Raw genomic sequence first — 26681 nt, 5'->3', positions numbered from 1 at the left:
CCTCCTGCTGCAGAGAAACCCGCCCACCCGGGGCCACCGACCCCACCCCCTGCCTTGAAATTTAAAGGAGGCTGGAGCTGTGCAGAGATTGGAGCTGAGGTCCTGGCTGCAAGAACCGCGCGGACCAGAACCTCTCCAGGAGGGAAGGAAGGTAAGGAGTGGTGGTGGGTTGAATTCTGTGCTTCTCTCTCCAGCCGGCTTCGCTTCTTTCTCTTAAAAATCCTTCCGGCAAGGCAAGCCAATAAAGGCATGTTTGAATGAGGGAGTGACTCTACTCCCCGGCGAAGAGCATTAGCTAGAGTCCTCGCCCAAAGGGAGAATTCTTTTTGAATCTGCATTTAATGGGGATAGGCTGAAGTGTTATGAGCAGGCGATTTGAGTAGGGGAAGAGAGGGACTAAGAGGGGTTATTTCTTAGATAAGAAATGCCTGCTTGCAGAGTGAAGGGGAAACTGAAAAGAATGATACAGAAATGCTCTGAATAGACAACTGCAGCACCTCATGACTAACAGGCAAGAAATGTAAAATCAGCTGCCAGCAGGACACTGGAGGGGGGGGGGGGGGAGGTTCCAGCTAGGCAGCCTCCCTCAGTGAGCCCAGGGAGAAACTGAGGCGGAGGAAGGGAAGGAGAGTGACTTATTTGCAGGGCATGATTAGGTGGGAAGTGCTGAGAAGGAGAAGGAAGAAGGGGACTTTCAGAGAAAGGCCTCTGCTCTCCCCTTTCCTCCCACCATCTCCACTGGACAGCTTTGTCTCTGGCTTTGCGCCCAGTGTGCAAATGTGAGGTCCTTGTTAAGGAGTTTGCAATTACAGAGAAAAAAATAACATCAATGTCTTTTCTTTCTAAAGCACTCTGCAGGAAGTATATCAAGTCTCTCTAGATTTTCACTGTTATTATCTTTATTTTCTTAACCTCTAGGGAGGGAGGGAGGGAGGAAAGGAGAGAAGAAACCATGCGAGTTCCCAGGTAACTAATGACAATCTCAAGCACAGACAAGTGTGGTAAGGAGCCAAGTTGGGATAATAATGGTAGTTTACTGCAGCTGAATGGTAACAGAAAAAAATTACCTGTGTGTGTACATTTACAGTCCCAGGAAAAAATTCTGCAAATACAGCTGTTTAGTGGAGTCCCCTCAAAAGGATTTCCTAGCAATTTTTGCCTACAGGTGGGAAGACTCAAGCTTGGATCTGGACACCAATTTGTCCAGAATCAATATATGACAGGTCAGAGTGAGCTGCTGGGTGAGTGCTTCCTGTAAAAGCGGAGTCAGGCTCGGGGTACCGGCATCCTGCCGTAAAAACTGGAGTGGAAAGAGCTCCATCCTATCCATCAATTTACTCTACCTAAAATGTTCTGAGACACCAGTCTCAAATCTCTGGATCTTGTCACGAGCAAATGATAGGTACCCTCTGTCCTAATGGCTCTGTTTCTGTCCAGACTCTCCAAGACCGTCTCTGGTGATTTTGGGAAGCCTCTTCTCAGATTCTCCCAGGGTCTGTGCTATTCTCAGTTGCTTCATCACAAACTGGGACAGTTCATGCTGCCAGGGAGTAGGTGAGGAACAGCAGCGATAGTCACTAGTTTGTGCTCACTGAAGCTGGACTCTAGGACTTTTATTTCCTCCAGGCCTGATACACTGATGAGAGAGATGATGATCGATACATTTCAAACTGTTGTAACGAGCAGTGCAGCCACAGCTTTGGTGGTGTGACTTGAAGCGACCATAACCATCTGAGGCTTTTATAAATGAGTGGGGGGACCAGAAAGCAATTAGAGAAACTTACTGCCCTGTTACTAATCTGCAACAGGAGTTTTTCTGGTCATGGGATTGTATAGCAATTTAAGGGGCCCTTTGGCTAGGAACATCATTTGGAAGGAGCAGTGGACTTCCAAGCTTCAGGACTTCCAAAGCTTCTGGGGTGTGTGTAGATTATTTTTGACCAGACGGCTACGGCAGAACATAGTTCAAAGCAGTGATAATGGACTTAGCTCCAGTTGAAATTCAAAACCCATATACATCTCTGCAATACTGAGTATCTGTTTGCAAGGAAAAATTTGGGTGTTGAGTTGAAATGTTCAGTTTCACTTGGTTCTTTGGCATTGTGCATCTGCAGTCTCAGAATAAAATTTCTGGCTTCTGTGATTTTCAGCTCTGTTCTGATAAGACGGCTAGTATAAATGATGAGTAAGCAGACTACTCTGTTTATTCCTTCTTTGGGGCATTTGCTTTGTATGGAGAAAAGTTCTGTTTATAGTTTCAGGTTGTAATCCTCATCGTAGACAACCAACTCACAAAACCGTATGGTGAGTCTCAAATCAAAATGGATAAAAATGTGAGGATGATTTAGGCACAGATGAAGTTAGAGCTAGAAAGAATCTTAGAGAGCATCAGCCCTGACCCAACCCCAAGTCCAGCCACATGGTCCCCTGACTTTGGCTTAGTTGTTTAGTTACATATAAAGACAGCACATTTTCTTAGTGATATTTTGTACATTTTATGTTCTACTCTCCAGCTTGGGCAATAGACTTCTGTAGAAGAGGGTAAGTGAAACCCGTGAACCTTTTCATCACCTGAAAATGGAGACCTATGACAAAAAGCAAAATGAACCAGGTTTGGGCACACAGCAGACATTTCATAAATAGGTTTTGTTTGTTTGTTTTTAAGCAAGAGAGGGGGGGACAGATAGGGTCAGACAGGGATAGACAGGCAGGAAGAGAGAGAGGCGAAAAGCATCAACTCATAGTTGCAGCACCTTAGCTGTTCAATGATTGCTTTCTCATATGTGCTTTGACCAGGAGGCTCCAGCTAAGCCAGTGACCCCTTGCCCAAGTCAGAGACCTTGGGCTCAAGCCAGCTGCAACCTTGGGCTTCAAGCTAGTGACCTTTGTGCTCTAGCCAGTGACTATGGGGTCATGTCTATAATCCTATGCTCAAGCTGGTGACCCCGTGCTCAAGCTGGGGTTTCAAACCAGGGTCCTCAGCATCCCAGGCTGATGCTCTATCCACTGTGCCACTGCCTGGTCAGGCCATAGTTTTTGAAGGGATAACTCAGGCATGTTCTAGTACTGATCATGATTACCCAGGAAATGCTACCCAGCTGTCCCTTCTGTGGAACCAATACAGTTGGTCTCCTTAGCAGCTGACCAGCACCATCCATGCCAATGGCATGACCCAGAGAGTAACTCTTGGCCAGCAAACTCAGCTGAGGTGCACAGGATGGCTCTGTGATTCTCCTGACATGTATACCAGTGGCTTGGAGAGGTCTGTTTGGGAATTGACCTATAAGACCTGATTCCACTGGAGCCTCTGATCACTTTAAGCTCAAGTTGAACCCTGATATTGGGAGACCTTTGTATTAAGAGCCATCTCTGTTTATTATATAGTCACAAATATTTTATTTATTTGTGTGTGTGTGTGTGTGTGTGTGTGTGTGTGTGTGTGTGTGTGTGACAGAGACAGACAGGGACACATAGGGACAGACAGATAGGAAGGAAGAGAGATGAGAAGCATCAAGTCTTTGTTGGGGCTCCTTAGTTGTTTATTGATTGCTTTCTCATATTTGCCTTGACTGAGGGGCTACAGCAGAGCGAGTGACCCCTTGCTCAAGCCAGCAACCATGGGTTTCAAGCCAGTGACCTTTGGGCTCAGTGACTATGGGATCAGGTCTATGATCCCACACTCAAGCCAGCGACCCCAAGCTCAAGCTGGTGAGCCCACACCCAAGCTGGCGATCTCGGGGTTTCGAACTCAGGTACTCTGCATCCCAGTCCAACACTCTATCCACTGCACCATTGCCTTGTCAGGTGTCACAAATATTTTATTAACTTACAACTAGGCATTAGGAAGTTCAAACTGAACTCCATCCCTAAAGACCCCAACATGCTTAAACATCTTGTGCTTTCCAAATTAGCTTTCCTCTGAGGGACACCTGCAAGTGAGACCCTGGGGAGTGTGAATTATACTCCTTTGCCCAAAGAAGTGTTTGCACTGCAGAGTGAGAGGCTCTTGTTTTCTGGGTCTGTTACTCTGGACCCCAAGCAATGAGCCCATCTTGGGGAAGTGCTTTGTCAGGAACACCCTACTTCATTGCCTGGCTCACTCCTACTTTTGTTTAATAAACAGTTTATATCCATTCCAGAAAACCTACCTTGACTAGCCCCTTTACCACAACAAAAGTGAGTTAGATCTGCCTTCTCCACATTCCAGTAGGACCATATCTTCTACATTCTTTTTTTTTTTTTTTTCTCTGAAGCTGGAAACGGGGAGAGACAGACAGACTCCCGCATTCACCCCACCGGGACCCACCCGGCACGCCCACCAGGGGCGATGCTCCGCCCACCAGGGGCGCTGCTCCGCCCCAACCAGAGCCACTCCAGCGCCCGGGGCAGAGGCCAAGGAGCCATCCCCAGGGCCCAGGGCCATCTCCGCTCCAATGGAGCCCAGGCTGGCTGCGGGAGGGGAAGAGAGAGACAGAGAGGAAGGGGGGGGGGTGGAGAAGCAAATGGGCGCCTCCCCTATGTGCCCTGGCCGGGAATCCGAACCCGGGTTCCCCGCACGCCAGGCCGACGCTCTACCGCTGAGCCAACCGGCCAGGGCCTCTTCTGCATTCTTACTTTCCATCTCTCCATGTTCCTGAATATCATAGCACTGATCACATTCTGCTATGATTGTCCCTTTTCTAAACTAAAGAGTTTAAGGATGGAGGACAGTGTCTTTATACCATGAGCCTGTGCCTAATGTGTGATTGGTGCTTAATAAATGTTTGATGGTGAATACAGAGAGTGAGTAAATCATCTGTGAATCGAAGAAAGGAGGGGATTGGCCTGAGCGTGAGGTCGAGGTGAATGGGATGGGGGTCTGATAGACATGGGGAGGATGGCACCTACAGAGGTTCTCAAGCCCCTTTGTTAGAGATCTTTGCATCAGCAGTTCCGTATCAGCTAAGTTTCTTAAAGGTAGAGGATGGGGGGGGGGTGCTGGTTAGTGAAGCTAAACCTAGTAACCTACTCTTGTTGCAGGAGAGTAAAACCTCAGAGGATTGACACTTAGACAACTTATAAGAGGAAAAAAGAGAATTTACTAAGCCGGCGGAGCACCTGGGGCTATAGCTCCAAAGACATGCTCCCAGAAATTAGATTTCTTACATCTTATATACCCTTTACAGATCATAAGTTTACATGATTCCTTTGTCATCAATGACATGATTTCAGGATGGGAGGGGGCTTACAGGCTGCCAGAGGATAATCATTTGTAAATTGCCCATTAAGGAGAAAGAAAGGGGGAGAGGAAAGGGCTACTCAAGTCTTCCTTCCCCCTCGTTCATTCCTGGCTGTTTTACCTTCTTTCAGCCAGGTGTATAGAAGGAAGGAGGTCCAAGCTTACTGCCTCCTTCTATTCAAAACCTTCTAAGTATGAAAACCCCTTTATTTACATTATAACAGCCCTTCCTAAGCAGGAATATGATTGGTCATCTTGAGATTTTGTAAATTACACACAAAAAAACAATTACAAACTCTCTCAACGCTTGGCTTAAATTATAAAATATCCTTGAAGCCTCTTATTTCAAGGGGGGGGGGTCTTCTTCCTCACTATGAATAATCTAAAAGATAAAAGGCAACCAGTCAGCTTCTCAGGGGCCATTCACATTTCCTCATGTTCACAAAAAAGAAAAACTTGTTTTATTTTGCCTCATTTGTACCAAGAGCCAGTGTCTGCCACCTGAGCTACAGAGAGGAAGGGAAGACTTTTTTCTCTTGTTTTGCTTTTCTGGCAAGCTCCTGTTTACTTATTTTTCTCACATAATGTCTCTGGTTGTCAAACATTCGTATTGGAAGGGTCTTATCAGTGGCGAGATCCTAATCTCCCAGCTGTTTTAGCCACTAATTCCGGCTTCTCTCAGAGTCCACAGTAGCCCAGGCCTGTATAGTATAAATAGACCTGGGAAAAGCAAATAGAAACATAGATTAAAGACAGGATAAAAAGCACCACCCCGTATTCAGGAAATAATGGCTCCTGCTAATACTGACCTAGGCACATAGCTGAAGGGCATGATTCCGTTGATTGTAAGGAATCTGACTACAGGTCACTACGAGATGTCCGAGATGTAGGAAATGGTATTTGGTGTTAATTGAACACAATAAGGACCCCATAGAGCTTGGTGTCCCTTCTGCCTTGGCAGCTTCTAGTTATCATTCAGGGGAAAAGCGGTAAACTTTGGGGCTCTCATTTCTGAAGGATGCCCATGACAATAAGTACAATTAACCTTACTGTGCAGCAGCCATTGAGTAGGGACTCTACCTGCTTCTTCTCAGCTGCTGTAACAGTTCAGCAAGGTGGAACTAATGAGCCCAATAGAAAAACCAGGAAACCACTCACACCCTGTAAGTGGTAAGTGGAGTTTGAAGTGAAGACTCCAGAGGCTGTGCTCCTCACATTTAGGACATGCTGCTACTCTCAAATAATCAACTTGGAACGCATTAAAAACATTACAATCCAGCATCAGGACACAGTAAGGAGTAGTGGAAAGAGTGTCATGTTTTGGATATTAGAACTGGGTATGAGTCCTGATGCCACCGCTAACAAAGTGTGTCACCTTAGGGCCAAATCCCTTAACTTTTTTTGAAGTTCAATTTTCTCCTTCATAGAAACAAGATAATATTACCTTAAATAATTCAATGGATGGATGTAAAAGGGTTCTGTGAACTCTATGTCTGGCAGGTAGTAGGTACTCAGACATATGGTGAGCAAGTGGCATTAATCCACACATTTCCCAAAAATAAACTCTAATGTCACTTCCATGTGAGTCCAGTAAAATGCAGACAAATTTCTATAATAATACAATGAAAGCTAGTGTGTTGAAATCTGGAGGTTATCTGAAGAATTATCAAATTATTGCGCATTTAATTACATGCAGTGTATTTGCTTTAGGGAGTGGAAGGAACAGGAGGAACTACCCTCATTGCTTAACAAGAGGCTTTTTTAGGTTACCATGAGATTTCAGGGTTGGTTTAGATTCAGACTTTGAGATTAACATTTTATTGCACTGACTAATTGAGTTAACTTTTGCCAGCTGAGGCTTGCTTTTTCTTTACAAAGGTCTAAGTTTGTTAGGAGAAGGTTTCTTCTTGTTTTTATCTTAGTAGGAAGCAGAATGGACTTCTATTTTCCTAGACCCACAAACAGCACTCCCTTGGCCCCCCCCAAATTACTAGGACTACCTGGAAGAGGGCGGAATGTTGAGATGACAATGCTCAGTATAGAGTAACTTGATTAATATAGTCAATATAATCTCACTTAGACACAGGTCTCATGCCTATATTTTGAAGACACCTTGAAGAGAATTCTGCCCTGGGTGATGATGTAGAGATACACAGGAAGCAGAAGAGGATTTTAGTCTGTATACCTCATCATAATTGAACAAATTAAATGATAAACAGACAGACACTTTCTCTCTTGTGCCCTAGTTATGAAGAGTTCTGTTCAAGGCCCTGGCCGGTTGGCTCAGCGGTAGAGAGTCGGCCTGGCGTGCAGGGGACCAGGGTTCGATTCCCGGCCAGGGCACATAGGAGAAGTGCCCATTTGCTTCTCCACCCCCCTCCCCTCCTTCCTCTCTGTCTCTCTCTTCCCCTCCCGCAGCCAAGGCTCCATTGGAGCAGGGATGGCCCGGGCACTGGGGATGGCTCCTTGGCCTCTGCCCCAGGCGCTAGAGTGGCTCTGGTCTTGGCAGAGCGACAGAGCATCACCCCCTGGTGGGCAGAGCGTCGCCCCCTGGTGGGCATGCGGGGTGGATCCCAGTCGGGCGCATGTGGGAGTCTGTCTGACTGTCTCTCCCCGTTTCCAGCTTCAGAAAAATACAAAAAAAAAAAAAAAAAGAGTTCTGTTCAAGAAGAGAGAAAATAAGCTTTGGCACACAGAAAATTACCTTTTTTTTAAAAGAGCTTAAGAATTGTTTATATGATGCCAGTTTTTGAAATTGAATTTTATTCTGAAAGTATAGCCTCTATAAAAAGCAAGACCTGTATAAATGGGACCAGAGCTACCAGGCTAATGGCTCCTGTCCCAGCCTGTGACTCTGGTTCAGACAGAAGTGAGCTTTTGTGGGAGCTCACCACATTCTCAAGGCCTGGTTCCTCCTCCCACCTTGCCTCATCCCTTGTCCTTACTCTAGTGGCATGCCTTTGCTTTTCTAAGGAGTTCTGACCATTTCTTTTCTAATTTGTTGGCATCCGTTCCGGGTCATGGTGGTTTGCAGGGTGGAGGGAGGGTGCTGTTGGTTTTATAGCCATGAGTCATTTTAGGGTATTTGGTACTCTTACGGACTGACTTTCTCTTACTCAAATTTCCAAAGAAAAACATAATAACCCAAGAATCTTCTTTAGCAAAGATTCAGATTGCAAACCTTGCACACAGTGTTAAATTTGATCATAGTATCAATTTACTTTTGTCTTTCCCTTGCAATTTCCATCCTCTTCTACTTTCCTCACATGTCTGCTTTTTTCTTGTTGGCAAAAATGGAAACTGAAATCCTCCAGATCTATAATATCTGAGGCAATTGCATTGTTTGCACCTAGAATCATAGCACTAGACTGATTGATTGCCTTTGTATAGTCCCTTTATTGCAAATCACTTCATAGCAGGTGGTTGAGTGTTTAAGTAAAAGTACTTATATGCGTTTACAAGTGTTTTACAGTTTACACAGCAAGTGTACATTCATTATGTCATTTGTTCTCATAACAGAAACCACAGACTGTTAACCCCTGGAGGAAACCTTGAGAGTCCAGCCCACTTGGTTTAGTAACCCTGGGGACAGATTTTATGTCTCGATAGAGGTGCTTTTGGAAGGGTAGTACGTTCATTTTCATTCGATCATTTTAACCTTATGTGAATGAGCGTATCAGTTCCTTTTCTAACAGCAGATTTCTCTGGGGGAAGATGGAGAAGGTAGGAGGAAAATGGAGGGGAAGGGTAAAGCAAAGGGAATGTAAAAGCACGAGGACAACATTCATTGGCTGTCCCCAGGTCCTTCCTCCTGCTGTCCTGCTTCCACTTCAGTGGCTTCACCCAGTCCAGCCTCAAACAGTTATGGACTGGTGCCCACCAATCAGCATTCCCCCATGTTACCCTGCAGAGATGAGCTCTGAGTCTCTGGTCCGTGGTCATTGATTTCTCAGCCAGAATGGCACGCATTCTGGGCTCAAGGACTGTAACCCTCTCCCTGGTTACCAGACCGTGGTTCCCGTTGTTTCCTAACACGGTCATCATTCACACTTGTTCAGAGGGACGAGTGAACAGAGTTGCTCTGGTGCTGCAGCCATCAGGACCCAGAGGTCATCCAGGCAGGAAGGGCAGAGATGCTGCGGACACAGACAAAGTGAGGCCGCCCGTGCAGCTGGGCAGGCTGTGTCCTGCACTGGGGTGCCTGCCCTAGCAGCCTAGCAATCTAGGCCATGGTTTACATGCCAAGTCATGTGCCCCGTTTTTTCTGTTTGCATGGAGTCTCTGTCAACTTGCCAAGCCCTTAGTCTGCTGAACTTCATCCACCAGAGAGAATGCCTGTTGTAAATCTGCAAAAATCAACTTTGTGTGCCAAGTGGGCCTGCCAGGGCTGGAGTCATAGGACCTTGAGGGTGGCAGGCTTTAAGCATAAGTCCTCTCACACAGTGAGTCTTCCAGTGGTTCAGAGATCCCAGTCTAACAAAACCGACACTCCTCATGGGTTTCCTTTTTCTTTCTCGTCTCTTCCCTTTCTTTCCCTTCCCTTCCCTCCTTGCCTGCCTCCCTCCCTCCCTCCCTTCCTTCCTTCCTTTCTTCCCCTTGCTTTCTTCTTTCTTTCCTTCCCCTTGCTTCCCTTCCTTTTTAGTTCTTTGATTCTAGGAACATTGAATATAGCAAAAGGAAGAGAATGTATTATTATTATTATTATTATTATTATAAGTCTATTTATAGAGTGCGCCCGAGAAGGACTTCTTAATCCTCAAACCTCACCTCCCACCCTGACCTCACCCTGAGCACCTGCACTTCCCAGCCTGTGGTCCAGTCTGTTGAAGCCCATCCTGGAGTGGGTCCCATGGGTCCTGAGTCTGAGTCCGCATTTCTGACACTCACTTTCTTCTTTGTCCAGGCACTGCCCAGGACTCTACACCCACCTCTTTAACAAAGGCAAAACAAGGACACGTTTCCCTCCCTTTTCTCTTTCTGCTTTGTTTTCAGACTGCACTGCTTGTCTGCTGGCAGGGTGACTAATTTCCTTGTCATTCTCTCACCCCTTCAGCCTGTCCCGCTGCTCTCGTTGCCTCTGTGCAGTGAGGATGGAGCTTTCACATTGTTGTGGGGGGTTTTTTTGTGTGTGGGAGACTCATTTGCACTGCCTGGGTCAGCTCAAGGCCCAGCAGGCCAAAAGGGGCAGAAGGAGATAAGGACTGATAGAAGAGCGACAGTCTCTAACTCTTCCAGGAGCAGAAGACAAAAATGTACTCCTTTCCTCCTTAAGCTGATTTCTTTAGTTACAAAGGAGTTTAACACGATGCAGCTGTTAGAGTCTTGCTCCTAGCCGTGGGTCCTCACCCTGTTTGTCCAGGGAAGGCAAATACAATATGTTAATCCTTCACTTCTCACTTTGCAATTTCCACATCTAGAATTGTGTTTGGTTTAGGGGGACAGTGAGTTCTTGAAATAAAACAGTAAACTTGGCGGGCATCCAGAGAAAAGACCACACCAATCCCCTGGACTTGGGTGAATGGAGACAGTGAAAAGACGGGTTGGGTTGGCATGCAAGTTAAGTTCCTTGTTCGGCTGGTGGTTCCTTTACTCATTCATACGTTGTTTCATTCAGAATTTCTTCATGAAGTCCTGAGAGTGTAGAGATCTCCCTGTCCTCAAGGCCTGGCTAAGATAATCAAGGATAGGACCTTCTGTAAATATGTGAAAATGATTAAGTTCAGAAGAATGAGGGGAGTGGGGATACATTTAAGAGCTATTTTTAAAGATTATAAATAATGAGACAAAATTAAGAAGGAGAATTTAGAGAAATTTTGAGAAAGGGGAAACTTAAAGACAGCTGAGAAAGTTAATCCAGAGCAATCCCCTGCGCTCAGAAGACTTCACCTGTGCTCCTCTTTTGGATGGCCTACTTGTTCCTTCTGAAACTGCCCGAAACCAGTGAACAGTAGCAAGCTTTGTCCTCTAAGAAAAGGGCCTATGCCCTGGCCGGTTGGCTCAGCAGTAGAGTATCAGCCTGGCATGTGGAAGTCCCGGGTTCGATTCCCGGCCAGGTCACATAGGAAAAGCACCCATCTGCTTCTCCACCCTTCCCCTTCTCCTTTCTTTCTATCACTCTTTTCTCCTCCCTCAGCCAAGGCTCCATTGGAGCAAAGTTGGCCCAGACGCTGAGGACAGCTCCATGGCCTCCGCCTCAGGTGCTAGAATGGCTCCGGCCACAGCAGAGCAATGCCCCAGAGGGGCCTGAGCATCGCCCCCTGGTGGATGCCAGGTGGATCTTCGTCAGGCACATGCAGGAATCTGTCCTATCGTCGTGTATTGTGTGTGCCCCCCCCCCCCCCCCCCCGCTTCTCACTTTGGAAAAATACAAAAAAGAAAAGGGCCCTTCTTTCTCCTCCACAATGGGCAAGGGGAAGTGAGGAAAGGGTGTGCTGGTTGTCAAGACTCCCTCTGAGCCTGGGGCCTGAGTTTCCTCGTTGGACTCATTGTTAACCAGGCCCTCCTGCAGTCTCCCCACTTACCCCAGCTCTGGGTTCCTGCCTCTGCCTGTCACCAGCATCCCAGGAAGAATCACTGGGGCATACAGACTCTCCATCACCCCTCCCACCCTTGACACTTTATCCTCACTCTGAAGAGAGCCTGGGGCCATGTGAGGGCAATGGCACTTCCAACAGCAGAGTTCTCTGCAAATAAACAAAGAAAGAACCAGAGCCAGAGCAAGGCCAGGATGAACGTCCTAGAAGCCTCCTCTACAGGGGCAGGGTGTTTAGGATCCTTGGGATGAGGAGGAGGGGTGGGACCAAAAGTTGTTGTGACTGAAAGGAAATGAGTCAAGGGAAGAAATACCCTAATTTAATTCTTAAAGACGAAAGAGTGAGTGGGTCTGCCAGACCACAAAATAACACCCCGACCAACTAACCTACTTTAAGCTGCTGAGTGCAAGATCACAGGGCAAAGGCCCATGAAAGCCAGGAATTTGGGGTCCAGGAAGATCGGAGTTTAATGACTAAAACCAGATGCCTCTGCTTCTTTCTGCAAATCTGCACTTTGTCAGGCCTGTCGATAAAAAAACAGACATTCCCGTGGAGCGGTGGGAAGGGGGAAGGGCTGGCCCAGAGGAGCCTTCTCTTTGTTGGACAAGCAGGCATGGAAGTCATGAGTGGGAGAGCTGGGGCAATCTGAGGTAGATGGGCTCTGTGATGTGCCAGCAATAAAATCCCTATGGTTTTCTCTTTAATGTCAGCGAGGGGACATTACTGTGGCTCCTAGTCAATCCCAGGGCAGGAATTCACTTCAAGAGTAACCATGCCAGCTCACCACAATCCCGGGGCTGCCAAGAAGTGCCAGAGACAGTCTTACCCGTAAACCCATAGGAATCTCTGGACAAAATTATCCTCCAACAATGTGTGTCCGTCAATGGATGAATGGATTAACAAAATAGGGTCTATATAGACAAATACTACTCAGCTTTGAAAAGGAGGAATTTCTGATGCATGCAACAACATGGATGAACCTTGAGAATACTGTGCTAAGTGAAATAAGCCAGACACAAAAGGACAAATATTCTACGTGATTCCACTTATATAAGGAATTAGAGTAGTCAAAGTTCTAGAGACAAAAAGTAGGTTGCCGGGGAGTGGGAAGTTCTTGTTTAACGGGTACAGAGTTTCAGTTTGGGAAAATGAAGGTTTGGAAATGGATGGCAGGCCCTGGCCGGTTGGCTCAGTGGTAGAGTGTCGGCCTAGTGTGCAGGAGTCCCGGGTTCGATTCCCAGCCAGGGCACACAGGAGAAGCGCCCATCTGCTTCTCCACCCCTCCCCCTCTCCTTCCTCTCTGTCTCTCTCTTCCCCTCCCGCAGCCAAGGCTCTATTGGAGCAAAGTTGCCCCGGGCGCGCTGGGGATGGCTCTATGGCCTCTGCCTCAGGCCCTAGAATGGCTCTGGTTGCAACAGAGCAATGCCCCAGATGGGCAGAGCATCGCCCCCTGGTGGGCATGCTGGGTGGATCCCAGTTGGGCGCATGCGGGAGTCTGTCTGACTACCTCCCCATTTCCAACTTCAGAAAAATACAAAAAAAAGGAAGGAAAAAAATGGATGGCAGAGATGGTTGCGCAACAATGTGAATGTATTTAATGCTACTAAACTGTACACTTAAAGTGGTTATGATAGTAAATTTGATGTTATGTGTATTTTACTATTACTAAAACAAACAAATCCATCTTCCAGATACTTGTCATGGCGTTTCCTGCTCAGGGAACTGATTGTGGAGGGCCTGGCCATGATAAGGTTGCAGGTTCTTGACCTTTGTTGTAGTCTTTGACCTCTCACATCCCTCAATGAAGCTTTTCCCCCTACTCTTCCAGAGTTTTAGGGACCCTGAAGAAATGACGACTAGAATGAAGGGAGAGCTGTTGTGTGTACTGCTGCTGTGTGGAGCAGTCTTCACTGTGCCCGGGCAGGTAGGTGTGCAGTTCACGTCTGTGTGCCTCGTCCCTCGAGGCTGTGGTCTCCAGACGCTTCTCAGTGTACCCCAGAGCCCCAAGGTGGGGATGGCATCAGAGGGGAGAGGCAAAGGGGCGGAGAGCCAATGGCACTGCCGAACACACATGTACACAACCCCGTGTAGAGGATGCTTGGGATTCAGGCTTTTGGCAGCACAAACCTAGGCCCTTTCTGTGATCTGAGGGAACAGTTCCTAATTTCACTCCACTGCCTCTGAACACCTTTGGAGCTGATTTTTAAAGAATGCATTAGAATTAACCCATTAAGTACTAAAAAGAATGTAAGCACTGCAAGTCATAGAAGCAGACAAGCTGCCCTTATACTGCTTACTATCTATGTCATTAGGACAGAAGCTGCACAATACACATGCTCTCTGAAAATGTCCGGCCACAGAGGGCATCAGAGAAGGCCCAGTGAGCAATACCTGAGCAGCAGGATGTTAGAGGAGTGTCAGGGATGGCTACATAGATGAGATGGGGACTGCAGTTCCACTGTTCAATATGGTAGCCACTAACCACTCATAGCCATTTAGATTTCAAATTGAATAAAATATAAGATTCAGTCTAGTCACACTAGTCATATTTCAGGCACTCAGTTGTCACACAGACTAGTGGCTACATTAGTAGGCATTAAACATTTCCATCATTCTTTTGGTCTATGGCCATACCGCCCTGAACGCGCCAGATCTTGTCTGATCTCAGAAGATAATCAGGGTTGGGCCTGGGTAGTACTTGGATGGGAGAAAGTTCTTTTGGACAGTGCTAGTCTAGAAGGGGAGAGAGACTTAGACAATAAGGCAGGAAAGCGACAACCCGAGGGAGGATCTCTGGGCAGGTGGCATCTGACTGGCAGGTTGATAGGTAGTCTTCTGGATTGGCTGTGTTTGTTACTTATTATTATGCACTGATCCTTTCTCCACCCCCTGGTTTCTTGGCAGGAAACCCACAGGCGATTCAGAAGAGGAGCCAGATCATACAGAAGTAAGATGAAGCTGAGGAGGGGGAGGGTTAAGGCTTAGGGGCTCAGGGTGCTTTAGGTGCTGTGGAGGGATTTATCTTCTACCCACCACCTGATAACTTAAGCTATGTGAAGGCGAGATTATAGATAGCAATTCTGCAAAGATGCCTGCGCCGTTCCCTCATTGCTCACTCACCGTGCACCCAGGTAGCTGAGCGAACAAGCCAAGATCTGAGAAGACAGGGACAGATGTGCTCTCAAAGAGTCAAGCTGTAGGAGTCACAAAGATGCCAGGAGCCTACAAGCTCAATGGCCTTAAGTCCTGTTACACAAATTAGAAAACAGGCCCCAGGGAGTCAGTGACTTGTCCAAGCCCATACTGCTGCCAGGCCGCAGCCGTCCTGGTCCTCCACGGTCTGTTCCTGGACTGTGATTCCCATCCGACCGGAGGCAACTTGGCATCTTTGTTAACTAACATCTCTGCACCTCCAGTTCCTTGGGTTGGTAAAACAGGGAAAAGTAGCCTGGGTGACCTTACAGAGGTGGGGTGGGAAGACTTTCTCTCCATAAGACCAGGTCTAGAGTTGATTCTAGAAACCTGAAGAACATTACCATTAGGATCCCAAGAATAAAAAATGCTAACAGCTGGATGGATTGTCTTGACTCTGATTTGAAGAACTCCAGGCCCAGCTCTAGGTCCAAAACTACCAACCCAGGCACTCATCTCTCCTCTTTCATGAGCTACTTCCTTTGGGTCTGGAAGACTTTGCAACACCCCTTTTAAAGTGGAAGTTTCCCCAGAGTGAGTCACGCCTTAACTCCTAATGCCATAGCTGTTGGATAGCACAGTGTTTCAACAAGGCTATCCTGGCCTTATGGATCCTCAAAAGAAACTAGAACTGTTTACAATGAGCATAGGTTACTTTGTAATTAATTAAAAGTTGTAGGTTTTTTAAGTTGGCATTCCGGTTTTGCAAACAGAGAAACAGAGAAAGAAGGAAAAATATTAATGGGAGCACTTCAGCTATTATACATTCCTTATATTTTAAAAAATACTGGAAGTAGCACATTTTCTGCACAGACCAAAATGCCAATTTTCTTTGGGGCCATAAATGCATCATTTCAGTGCACTAATACTCATGTGGATCAAAAACTCAGGTAGTTATATACATGTGTATAGTTTTGATGAACTAAAATGAAAAAATAGAGGATGACTTAATAAATGTTTTTGGTGGATAAATTCTTTCAAAATAAGGGTCCATCAGGAAAAGAAAAACAATAAAAGGGATCTTTGGAGTCAAAATATTAGGTATTTGTTGTCTTCCAATGGAGAGCAAGAAAGGAATAAAGGATGGATTATATAGAAAGCAAGATAGGAATTTTCTCAGAAAGACCAGAGGGTAGGACATCAGTTTTTGGTGAGTTGTGCCCTAAGAGGCCAGCCTGTCTTTCGTTCTAGTGACCTGCAGAGATGAAAAAACCCAGATGATATACCGGCATCATGAGTCGTGGCTGCGCCCCATGCTCAGGAACAACCTAGTAGAATACTGCTGGTGCAACAGCGGCCGGTCGCAGTGCCACTCTGTGCCCATCAAAAGTACGTATGGATTTCAAGCCGAGGCTTTGAGCTTCAGGGTCCGGCCTCGTGGCCCAAACCTTGTCTTTACTGGTCCTTGGCATGTTCAAATATTCCAGTGGGGCTTCCAGGTATGATCTTCCTTAGGCAAATGTGAAGGTGCTGAGCAAAGAAGGAGCAAAACCACGTGGCCTCAGGCAAATGATTCCCTTGCTGAGCCTGCTTTCTTGTCTGTGAAAGGGGGAGAACGATAGTACGAACCTCATGGTTTGCCATGTTCTCAATGAGTTAATTTCGTAAACTGCTTAGAATAGTGTCTGACATGTAGAAAGCATTCTTCATGTTTTAACTCGTGTTATTCTTGGAGCTGCTTTGAAGATAGCTAAGGGTTTCCTTGTTTCTGTTTGACAGGCTGCAACGAACCGCGGTGCTTCAACGGGGGGACGTGCTGGCAGGCTCTTTACTTCTCACATTTTGTGTGTCAGTGCCCTGAAGGATTTAGTGGGAAACTCTGTGAAATAGGTGAGTGGTCGGCAGGCGGGTGGGTGGGAGAGACGGACTGAAGTCCCCGTTGCCGAATCTTCCCAGAGAGGAAATCTACCCTGGTGGCAGGGGCCAAGGTGGGGAGTGGGGCCGGGCCAGCCACCTCCAAGGGTTGGTTAGAAAACCAAAGTGCTGCGCCCGATGGGTGCAAACCTGGAGTCTGGCTCTGCGGCCAGTCCTCTGGGTGACCCCAGCCACTACCCACCTACCTCCTGTGTTGCAGTAGCTTCAGCAGCCAGACTGCCTCGTTGGTTTGGGGGCATGATAGCAACAGATGGGAGACCCTTTTGAGAAGCTAAATGAAAGGGGTGGGGATTCACATGTGAGATGCTGCGTTTTCTGCTTTCAATCAGATGCCAGTGCTACCTGCTACAAGGACCAGGGTGTCACCTACAGGGGCACATGGAGCACAGCGGAGAGCGGGTCGGAGTGTGTCAACTGGAACAGCAGCGTTCTGGCCCGGAAGCCCTACAATGGGCAGAGGCCAGATGCCATCAGGCTGGGGCTCGGAAATCACAATTATTGCAGGTGAGAGGGCCGTCTTCCCTACTGAATAGTGTTTTCTCTGATGAGAAGCTGCTGCCATTGGGAAAATATCGGCATCAGAGTGATTAGAGTTCTCTGGGGAAAGAGAACCAATAACATATTTTTTTAAGTCACTTACTTACTTATTTTAAAGAATTGGCTCGTGTGATTATGGGGGCTGGCAAGTCTAGAATCTGTAGGCTAGCCAGCAAGCTGGAAACTCAGGAGTTGGTACTGCAGCCTTTTTTTTTTTTCTTAGAGAGAGAGAGGGAAAAAAACACATTGATTTGTTGCTCCACTAGTTTATGCATTCATTGGTTGATTCCTGTATGTTCCCAGACTGGGGATTGAACCTGCAGCCTTGGCATATCAGGACGGTGCTCTAACCAACTGAGTTACCCACCAGGCCAACACTGCAGTCTTGAGACCATTTCTTTTCAGCTTTTGCTCTTAAGGCCTTCAACTGGTTAAATGAGTCCCACCCACATTATCGAAGATAATCTTTTCTACTTAAAGCCAGCTGACTATAGATGTCAACCACATCTACAAACTCCCTTCACAACAACATCTAGATTGGTATTTGATTAAAGAACTAGGCACAATAGCCTAGCCACGTTGACACACAAAACTAACCATCATAGGCCACCTCTTGGCACACATACACATCTCCTTAAGCCACACTTAATCTCCCAATGAAGACAATAACTAAGTCATATGTTCACCTAACATGATACAACTAACCAAAAGCACACTCTTTCCCCAGAAGAGGATACAAAGTCCTTGGGCCTGAGAAGGAAACTTCACTTTTAACCCCTGCCCTGGCTTTCCCTGCCTGATTTTTCAGAAACCCAGATGAAGACTCAAAACCATGGTGCTATGTCTTCAAGGCAGGGAAGTACAGCTCGGAGTTCTGCAGCACACCTGTCTGCCCCAAAGGTAAGTGCAGCCTCCCCACCTTCTCCTGTGGTGCCGTGGGGAGAACGGCCTAGGACAGGTACAGCCAACATACGGCCCGCGGGCCACATTCGGCCCGTGTAATGAGTTTATGTGGCCCATGATTACATTTTTAATGTTCTCCACATGACGCACTGTGGAAATGAAATAAGTGGTACTTTTAAATCGTTATACATAAACTACGATATCTTCAGTAATCTTCAGCTCAAGTTATATTTGTGAACAAACTTTTTCTTTAATGAATCTAAATAAAAGTACAACAAGATCAAGATTGAATGATTTACATTTGGAGGCTGTGTTAAAAATAGCTACTACAAGTATAGAGCCAGATATTAAAAAAATAATAGGCGATGCAAAGCGCCTCAACATGTCACATTAGTTTTTTTGTAAATTTGTTGTACTAAATTACTTACATTTATTTATAAACAAATTACATAATAAAGTTTTGTTTACTTAAACGAATAGTTTTTGTAGTTAACATTTTTTCATTTTAATATTTCTTCTGGCCCGTGATAAAAGCTTTCTTTCTAATCTGGCCCGGGTACAAAAACTGTTGGCCTCACCTGGCCTAGGAAGACAGGCTGATGGTCCTTCTACAATTGGGGAGACAAAGGACTAGGCTGCTAGTGAAGCGTTTTGGCTGCAGAAGATAGACAGTCATGAGACATAGGTCCTCACCCAGGCGTGGCCTCTAGCTGTTGACCTTGAGCTGATTTTTTCACACCGCTGAGCCTCAGTTTCCTCATCTGCAGAGAAGGTGGGTCTGCATCAGTGGTTTCTAATCCTTTTGAGAATGAATGGGGGTTCTCCTTTTTTGATTGATGGGCCTATTTTTCAACTCTCTCACTCTCTGACTTTTTTTAAAGATGTTATTGTTTTACTGAGAGAGGAGGTGAGGAAGTGAAAAGTATTAACTCGTAGTTGCTTCACTTTAGTTGCTCATTGTATTTAGTTGCTCATTGTATCAATTACTTGTTGTATATACCTTTCAAATCGGAGACTTCCATGTTCCAGGTTGATGTCGTCAAACTTTTTATAAAAACTGCCCACTTTTGCAGTGCTGGTCAACCTGGTCCCTACCGTGCAACCAAACAGCGCTGCAAGCTGGAACGCCCACTAGTGGGCGGTAGGGACCAGGTCTACCAGCACTGCAAAAGTGGGCCGTTTTTATAAAAAGTTTGACGACCCCTGCCACTGCGCCACCACAGGCCAGGCTCTCTCTCTCTCTCTCTCTCTCTGACTTTTAATGTAAGAAGACATCCCAGATTTAAAAAAATACTGAGTTACAGAGAGGTACTTTTGAATTCAGTGATGCTTTCACAAATAATTATGTTACTTATCACAATGGTATGAAAAACACATTTTAAAGTTCTAACGATACACACACAAAATAATATGCATTCAGTCCACAAGTAATGCTGATATACCTGTGAACTTGAGGACGCTTTACAGTAATGCCAAAGCATCCTCTCTACCTCCCAGGACCTGAACTAAATTGGGACTCACTGGTCTAGATGACCTGAAAGAGCGCTTCTAATTATACTATTTATTATACTGCTATGTTTTGTGAGTTTCAAATGAGGAGAAAAGAAGGTAAAATTGGACAAAAAAGTGAAAATAGGCAGCATTCTCTCTCCCTTCCCAAGCTCGGCACACCGTTTAAAGCACTGGCCAGCAAAGTCGGAGAAATAAGACCCTGCTGACATGTCCCCCCATTGACACACCTTGGTTCACTGTTAAATATAAACAAGGAAACCTGTAATTACTTTCAAAGAAGCTCCAGGAATAATCACCACTGATTGAATACAGCACCCTTTCGTGCTGACCCTGAATATACCCTCAGAATCTCATTCAACACAGCAATCTAGGAAGCCATATCCAGTTGATGGAAGTTGGCACAGCAGAAGAAAGCCATCTGCCATCCCTCTGTAAAAGGGCTTGAAGAAACAGGGGAGGTGGGATGGTGTCACACGCTTCTCACTGGTAGGCTGGCTGCCTTCAACTCCCCAGGCCAGCAGCTCTGTTGCGGGCCCTGTTGCAAACTACAACTTGCCTGCTTTAGCATTTTATTGGTTTTGTTTCAGTTTGAGATTTCTTATGTTCCAGAAAAAAATGGTGACTGCTACTTTGGAAAAGGGTTAGCGTACCGTGGTACTCACAGCCTCACCTCGTCTGGTGCTTCCTGCCTCCAGTGGAATTCCATGAAACTGATAGGCAAGATTTACACAGCATGGAAGACCAACGCCCAGACACTGGGCCTGGGCAAACACAATTACTGCCGGTATGTAGCACAGGGTTCAGGGTGCTCAGGTTTGGGCAGAGGGCAAGACTGGGGCATGGGATGGAAGAAGAGGTTATGTCTAAAGTTATACGAAAAACCCAGGGAGTGGGAAGAAACCATAGCTATTATCTAGTCCACCAGTTTTTCAACCTAAATCCCAAGTTAGAGGTCCCGTTTCATAGCCATTTCTTCATCTGTTCCCCTCTCACATGGTACTGTTATTCCAACAAATTGCAAGAGTTTCCTCACAGCACAGCTCACTCTCCCTCCCAGCATCCTGTGAGAGTAAGATGTCATGTTGCTGAAGTTCAAGTTGTTTTCCTATGGTGGGGTCTGTGACAGAGCCAAGTCCAGACCTCAGGATCCTCATTCCCAGCTCCCTGTTTTTGCCATCGATTCACTGAGCCCCCTTCCCCTCTTCCATGGCTTGAGAGGTGATTGGAAACCTTAAACAGCCTTTATCATCTAGGAACCCAGACGGGGATACCAAGCCTTGGTGCCACGTGCTGAAGGACCGCAAGCTGACCTGGGAATACTGTGACATTCCCCAGTGCTGTAAGGACGGCCCTTGGCCACCTCCCTCTGCCCAGCCTCACTGCCCTGTTCCTCTTGACCATTTCCTCGGCCATGCCATTTCCTGTGTTTTCACAGCTGTCTGGTTCAGACTGTGTAGCTGCCAGATTCCCGGGAAGGTCAGGCCTTGTTGGGGAGGGGGCTTCCATGACTGAAGCAAGGGTGGGGGTGGCAACACTCTCAGGCGGATATCCACTTCCCGTGCGCGGGAAATTGTCTGAGAATAGATTATTATTACTCAGTTTCTGTGAACACAGAGATCAGCCAGAATGTTTCTTAAGAAACACAGAGTCTAACTGGGCAGGCAAGACACAAACTATCAGTTAACTCACAAGCAAGGTTGTGTGTAGTAAGTCCTTAGTGAGGGGTATCAGTAAGCTTGCTCAGAACCTAGTGGGCTGGGTATGTTAAAACAAAAGCTTCGTGAGGAGGTGGGATTTTACCTGGGCCTTGAAGGAAGGTTAGCTTGAGTAGATGGAACAGAAGCGGGTAGACATTTCCCAGGAGGGAGTTGCAGTGCTCCATTAGTTCTGAAACCAGGAAGTGGAGGCAGAAGAGAACTAGAGGAAATGAGGCAGAGCAGAAAGATCCCCAGCTTTTGATCCTGACAGCTCGGGGCTCTAATCCAGATGTCAGTGTGACCTCGGGGAAAATTTTCTCAGCCTCTCTGAAACTCAGTGTTGGGAGGGTTAAAGATAGTGTATATACAGTGGTTGGCTTGTACTATGTACTCAACGAATGAAAGCTGTGGTTTTTCTTACCAGGGAGACTTACATCACTGTGCCGACCTGTAGAGGTGCAGTAGCCTGTAGAAACTAGGGGTTCCAAGAGAAAAAAGTCAAGATAGGGGCTCAAGCACTCGCACCTCCAGACCACAGATCTGATTTCCCTTCTCTGTCCTTTCCTCACGCAGCCACCTGCGGCCTGAGACAGTACAAACGGCCTCAGTTTCGCATTAAAGGAGGGCTCTTCTCGGACATCACTTCTCATCCGTGGCAGGCTGCCATCTTTGTCCGGAACAGGAGGTCGCCAGGAGACAGGTTCTTGTGTGGGGGAATACTGATCAGTTCCTGCTGGGTCCTGTCTGCTGCCCACTGCTTCCAGGAGAGGTAGGGACTTAACCCAGTAGGTTTTCCTACTCTCCAAAGCCTTGCAACCAGGCCGGTTAGAGGGAACCTCACAGCAGAAGAATGTCCTAAGGCTGTTTCTCCATCAGGTTCCCTCTCCACCACCTTAAGGTGGTCTTGGGCAGAACATACCGGTTGGTCCCTGGAGAGGAAGAGCAGAAGTTTGAAGTAGAAAAATACATCGTCCATAAGGATTTTGATTACGACACTTACGACAATGACATTGGTAAGGCGTCATTATTCTCCCTGCTCTGGGTCAAATTCCAGATCGCACAACACACACCCACACACGTGCACTTGTACCCCTCCTTCATCTTCCTCTCCCGAGATCAGAAGAAGCTCCTCACGCAGGCTTTTTCTCTCCTCGCTCTCCCTCCCAGCACTGCTGCAACTGAAATCGGATTCGCTGCAATGCGCCCAGGAGAGTGATAGTGTCCGCACCGTCTGTCTCCCTGGAGCCGACCTGCAGCTGCCGGACTGGACAGAATGTGAGCTGTCTGGCTACGGCAAGCATGAGGCATGTAAGTGGAAGGAAATCAAGGTCCCATCCTGTCTGTCTGCAGGACAGCAGGGGATGCAGTTGTTGACCAGACAGAGGAAAAAGTGGTCACGGGAGAGGTTCTAGCCCTGGGACAGGCGCTGATGCTGTCGTAATCTGGGCAACTTGCCTGTAGAGTGGGAAGCATCCTCAGCCTTCCCCACCTCGCAGGACCGCTGTGCAGGGCGTGAGAGGTCTGTCTGAATAGCACCAGTGTTTTGAAGAGCTTAAGAGTTAAAGAAGGTTCTGATAAGAGTGAAGATAGTAATTAAGGGTGTGGATACTTGGACTACAGTCCCATGGACCTCAGGCCAAATCCTTGTTCTGCCCCTTGCTAGCAGTGTGACCCTGGCCTCGATTTTTATTTTACATGGCTCCAAGCCTCAGTTTCCTCATTGGTAAGATGGGGACAGAAGTAGCTACTTCCTTAGGTTATGAGGACTAGGTTAAACCAGTGCTTCCCACCTGGGGTAATTTTGTCCCCCAGGAGACATTTGACAATATCTGGTGGCATTTTTGATTGTTACAACCCTTGATGAGGGTTTATCCTGACATTTATTGAGGAGAAGCCAGGGATGCTGCCAAACATCTACACGCACAAAATTTATCTGGTCTAAAATGTCAACGCTAGGGAGAAACCCTAGGTTAAACTCTATAAAATTGTTGTTTTTATAGGGCGAAATAATAAAATAGTGGCAATTTCATAGGATTCACACCTAAGATGTATAAAAATGTATACATATTAGCTATTAGACAAGTTGGCTTCCTCCTTCCCTAAAACGATAAAGCATTTTCCCTCCTCTTTCAGCTTCTCCCTTCTACTCTGAGCGGCTGAAGGAGGCGCACGTCAGGCTGTACCCCTCCAGCCGCTGCACGTCCCAGTATTTGTCTAACAAAACCATCACGAACAACATGCTGTGTGCCGGAGACACGCGGAGTGGAGGGAACCATGCAAACCTGCACGATGCCTGCCAGGTAAACATGCGTGTTTCTCCATACTCTGCCCCCCCCCCCCCCCCCAGGGTGAACGGGTCCCTTGGCCAACAGGTTGTAAACAAGGAAAATAAAACCTCTAGCCAGAATGGAGTGATTTCATCTTGCTGCTGTGCTGAGGATTCCCCTGAGGGCCTCAGAGAATGAAGCAACTGGAGGAAGATCAAAGTTACCCAAACTTAAGAAATTTGATCTGCAGGAAATTTCCCTAGCGTCTACACAGGAAACTCCGCCTGGTACAGGATTTCCTGTGAGCCCAAGCAATTAATTGACTATTGAAAGGATGGGTAAAGCAACACAAATTAAGAAATTCTTGAATTCTGTAGCTGCTGGAAGATTAGTCTGCCTTATAGTGAGGGAAGGAGGGACGACAGCTTATTGGAAAGCAGGATAGAGATGATTTGTGAGGAAACGTGTACTCGGCTCTAACCTGGGGCAGCAAGGCATGTCAGGCTCCCTGTGTTGGCATCCGTATTTGAGTTAGTACTTCTATACATGATAATAGGACACTGGCCTATGGGACACAGACCAGCCTGTGATAGTAGGACCTGAAGATAGCCAGGGATCTGTTATTCATGAGACGTGCTCATGCCTGCAGTGTGCCAGCTGTCCACTGACGGACTGGGGTGAGAGGGGTGCAAAAGGAAGGTAGGCCAGGCTCCTGCACTGAAGATCCTGTGGACTTTATAAAGTAATTATAGCAGCCACCTCTTGGTTTTTTGACAGCCTTTGGTCTCTTTTTGACTAGTTTCTTCAGAAACCTCCATTTTTTTCCAAAACTACCTAGCTTAACAGTCGTATAAAGGTTGTATGCAAAGTAAAACCATGATTATTTGCAAGCTTCAAGTTAAAAACAAAACAAGGCTGTGGCTGGTGGTTCAGTGGATAGAACGTTGGCCTGGAGTATGAATGTCCTGGGTTTGATTCCTGGTCAGGGTACACAGGAGAAGTGACCATCTGCTTCTCTCCTATCCCCTCTTCCCCTTTTCTCCCTCTTCCCCTCCTGCAGCCAGTGGCTCAATTGGTTTGAGCATGGGCCCAGGCGCTGAGGATAGCTCCATTGGAGCATATCAGCCTCAGATGCTAAAAAATAGCTCAGTACTCAAGCATCAACCCGGGCTGTGGTTGCTGGGTGGATCCTGGTCAGGGAGCTTGTAGGAGTCTGCCTCACTATCTCCTCTCCTCTCACCTAAAAAAAAAAATCATTTTGATTGAGTAAGACAATAACAACTAACAATTACCAGGAGTTTTACTAAATGTCCTACTTTATTCTCAGAGCTTTTCAAGCTTTCTCCCAATTAATTCCCGTAATAACGGTATCAAGTAGGTAGTATTATGTCTCTTACAGATAAGGATACTGAAGCATGGTTAGCCCAAGCCATACAGCTTTAAGTGGTGGAGTTAAAAACCAGGGTTAAGGCCTGAAATGTCAGAAGCAATTATCTCAATTATACCTTACATGTAGATACAGCCTAATTCTCTTAGAGCAGTGGTAGTCAACCTGGTCCCTACCACCCACTAGTGGGCGTTCCAGCTTTCATGGTGGGCGGTAGTGGAACAGCCAAAGTATAAATAAAAAGATAGATTTAACTATAGTAAATTGTTTTATGAAGATTTATTCTGCCAAACTTAGCAAAAATCCAATATAAAGTAATTGGTAACTAATTATTATTATATGCTTTAACTTGCTGTAACTCTGCTTTATAAATTTTATAAAGTAAACTTACTTCCCTACTTTATAAATCACCATTACTGTGGAACTGGTGGGCGGTTAGAAAATTTAACTACTAACAGAGATACAAAAGTGGACGGTAGGTATAAAAAGGTTGACTACCCCTGTCTTAGAGGATCAAGATCATTGAGATAAAATTTTCCCTCTGTGAACTAAGTACTATGAAGAGCACAATAGTAACACTACATATATTAATCCTAACTTCCACCCAAATAGTCTGCAATTTTGTAACCTAACCTGTCCTATCTTTTTTGCAGGGTGACTCAGGAGGTCCGCTGGTGTGTATGAAGGACAAACGCATGACTTTGGTTGGCATCATCAGTTGGGGCCTTGGTTGTGGACAGAAAGATGTTCCAGGTGTATACACCAAGGTTACTAACTACCTAGGCTGGATTCAAGACAACACGCACCCATGACCAAGAACATCCAATTCCCTAAAATCACAGCAGAACTTGCCTTCCTCCACTTCAGAAGACACACCAAGGCGGAGTGCTTCTTTACACAGATTTCTCCATGAGCCATCACACAGCACTGGTGGGGGGAGAGCCGGCAGGGGAGGGGAGAGGATATATTTTCACAGATACTTCCCCTTTGGAAGTTTTCGGGGGTTAAGGATAATTTCAGACTGTATTCTGTCAGTCAGATAGACGGATAAATGCCGACCCCTCCCGGAATACCACCATCTAGGGCAGATAAGAGATAGAACAAAAGCCCAACCTCCTAATCTATCAATGTGAGCAGCTTTGGAAATGGGACCACAAAGGTAAAAGCATGTCTCAGTAGTAAAAAATGACTAGATCCTTCAGGAAAGAAGTATTGCATTAGAAGTAGAATGTCTATTTATAGTCACAAGGAAGCCCAGTGGGGAGGGACCTGGGCCTCATAATAAGGAACAGGCTGGCTGGCCAGATCATGTTCCTGAAACCATCCTTTAAGCCAAGTATTTGGCTATCCCCTTCTCCACTCTACAGCTCTTGGGAGGAATTCCTTTTGTGTACAGTGTAAATCTTTATAAACTTCGTAATAGAAGAATGGTATTTCAATAACTGATAATCTAGGCTATAGCATATTTATATCAATCCATTGTAGTGTTTATTGTTTTTTTCTGTTGCCACAATTCTGTATTATACTGTACTAAAATAATAAATTCAGATATATTTTTCA

General features: G+C 46.3%; 1 protein-coding gene across 1 annotated transcript; it reads left to right on the top strand.

Annotated features, from left to right (window-relative positions):
• Positions 1–26681, top strand: PLAT (plasminogen activator, tissue type). The gene is made up of 14 exons (XM_066380414.1): positions 1–151; positions 13580–13675; positions 14656–14698; positions 16135–16272; positions 16663–16773; positions 17148–17322; positions 18164–18255; positions 20380–20554; positions 21024–21109; positions 22041–22236; positions 22344–22480; positions 22635–22775; positions 23601–23767; positions 25775–26681. Exons 2-14 carry the CDS (start codon positions 13601–13603, stop codon positions 25931–25933), a joined length of 1695 nt encoding a protein of 564 aa, XP_066236511.1. The 5' UTR covers positions 1–151; positions 13580–13600; the 3' UTR covers positions 25934–26681.

This window comes from Saccopteryx leptura, chromosome 4 (genome assembly GCF_036850995.1).
Source record: "Saccopteryx leptura isolate mSacLep1 chromosome 4, mSacLep1_pri_phased_curated, whole genome shotgun sequence".
Taxonomy (NCBI): domain Eukaryota; kingdom Metazoa; phylum Chordata; class Mammalia; order Chiroptera; family Emballonuridae; genus Saccopteryx; species Saccopteryx leptura.
The sequence above is the reverse complement of the archived record's forward strand: the minus strand, read 5'-3'. Positions and strand labels throughout refer to the sequence as shown.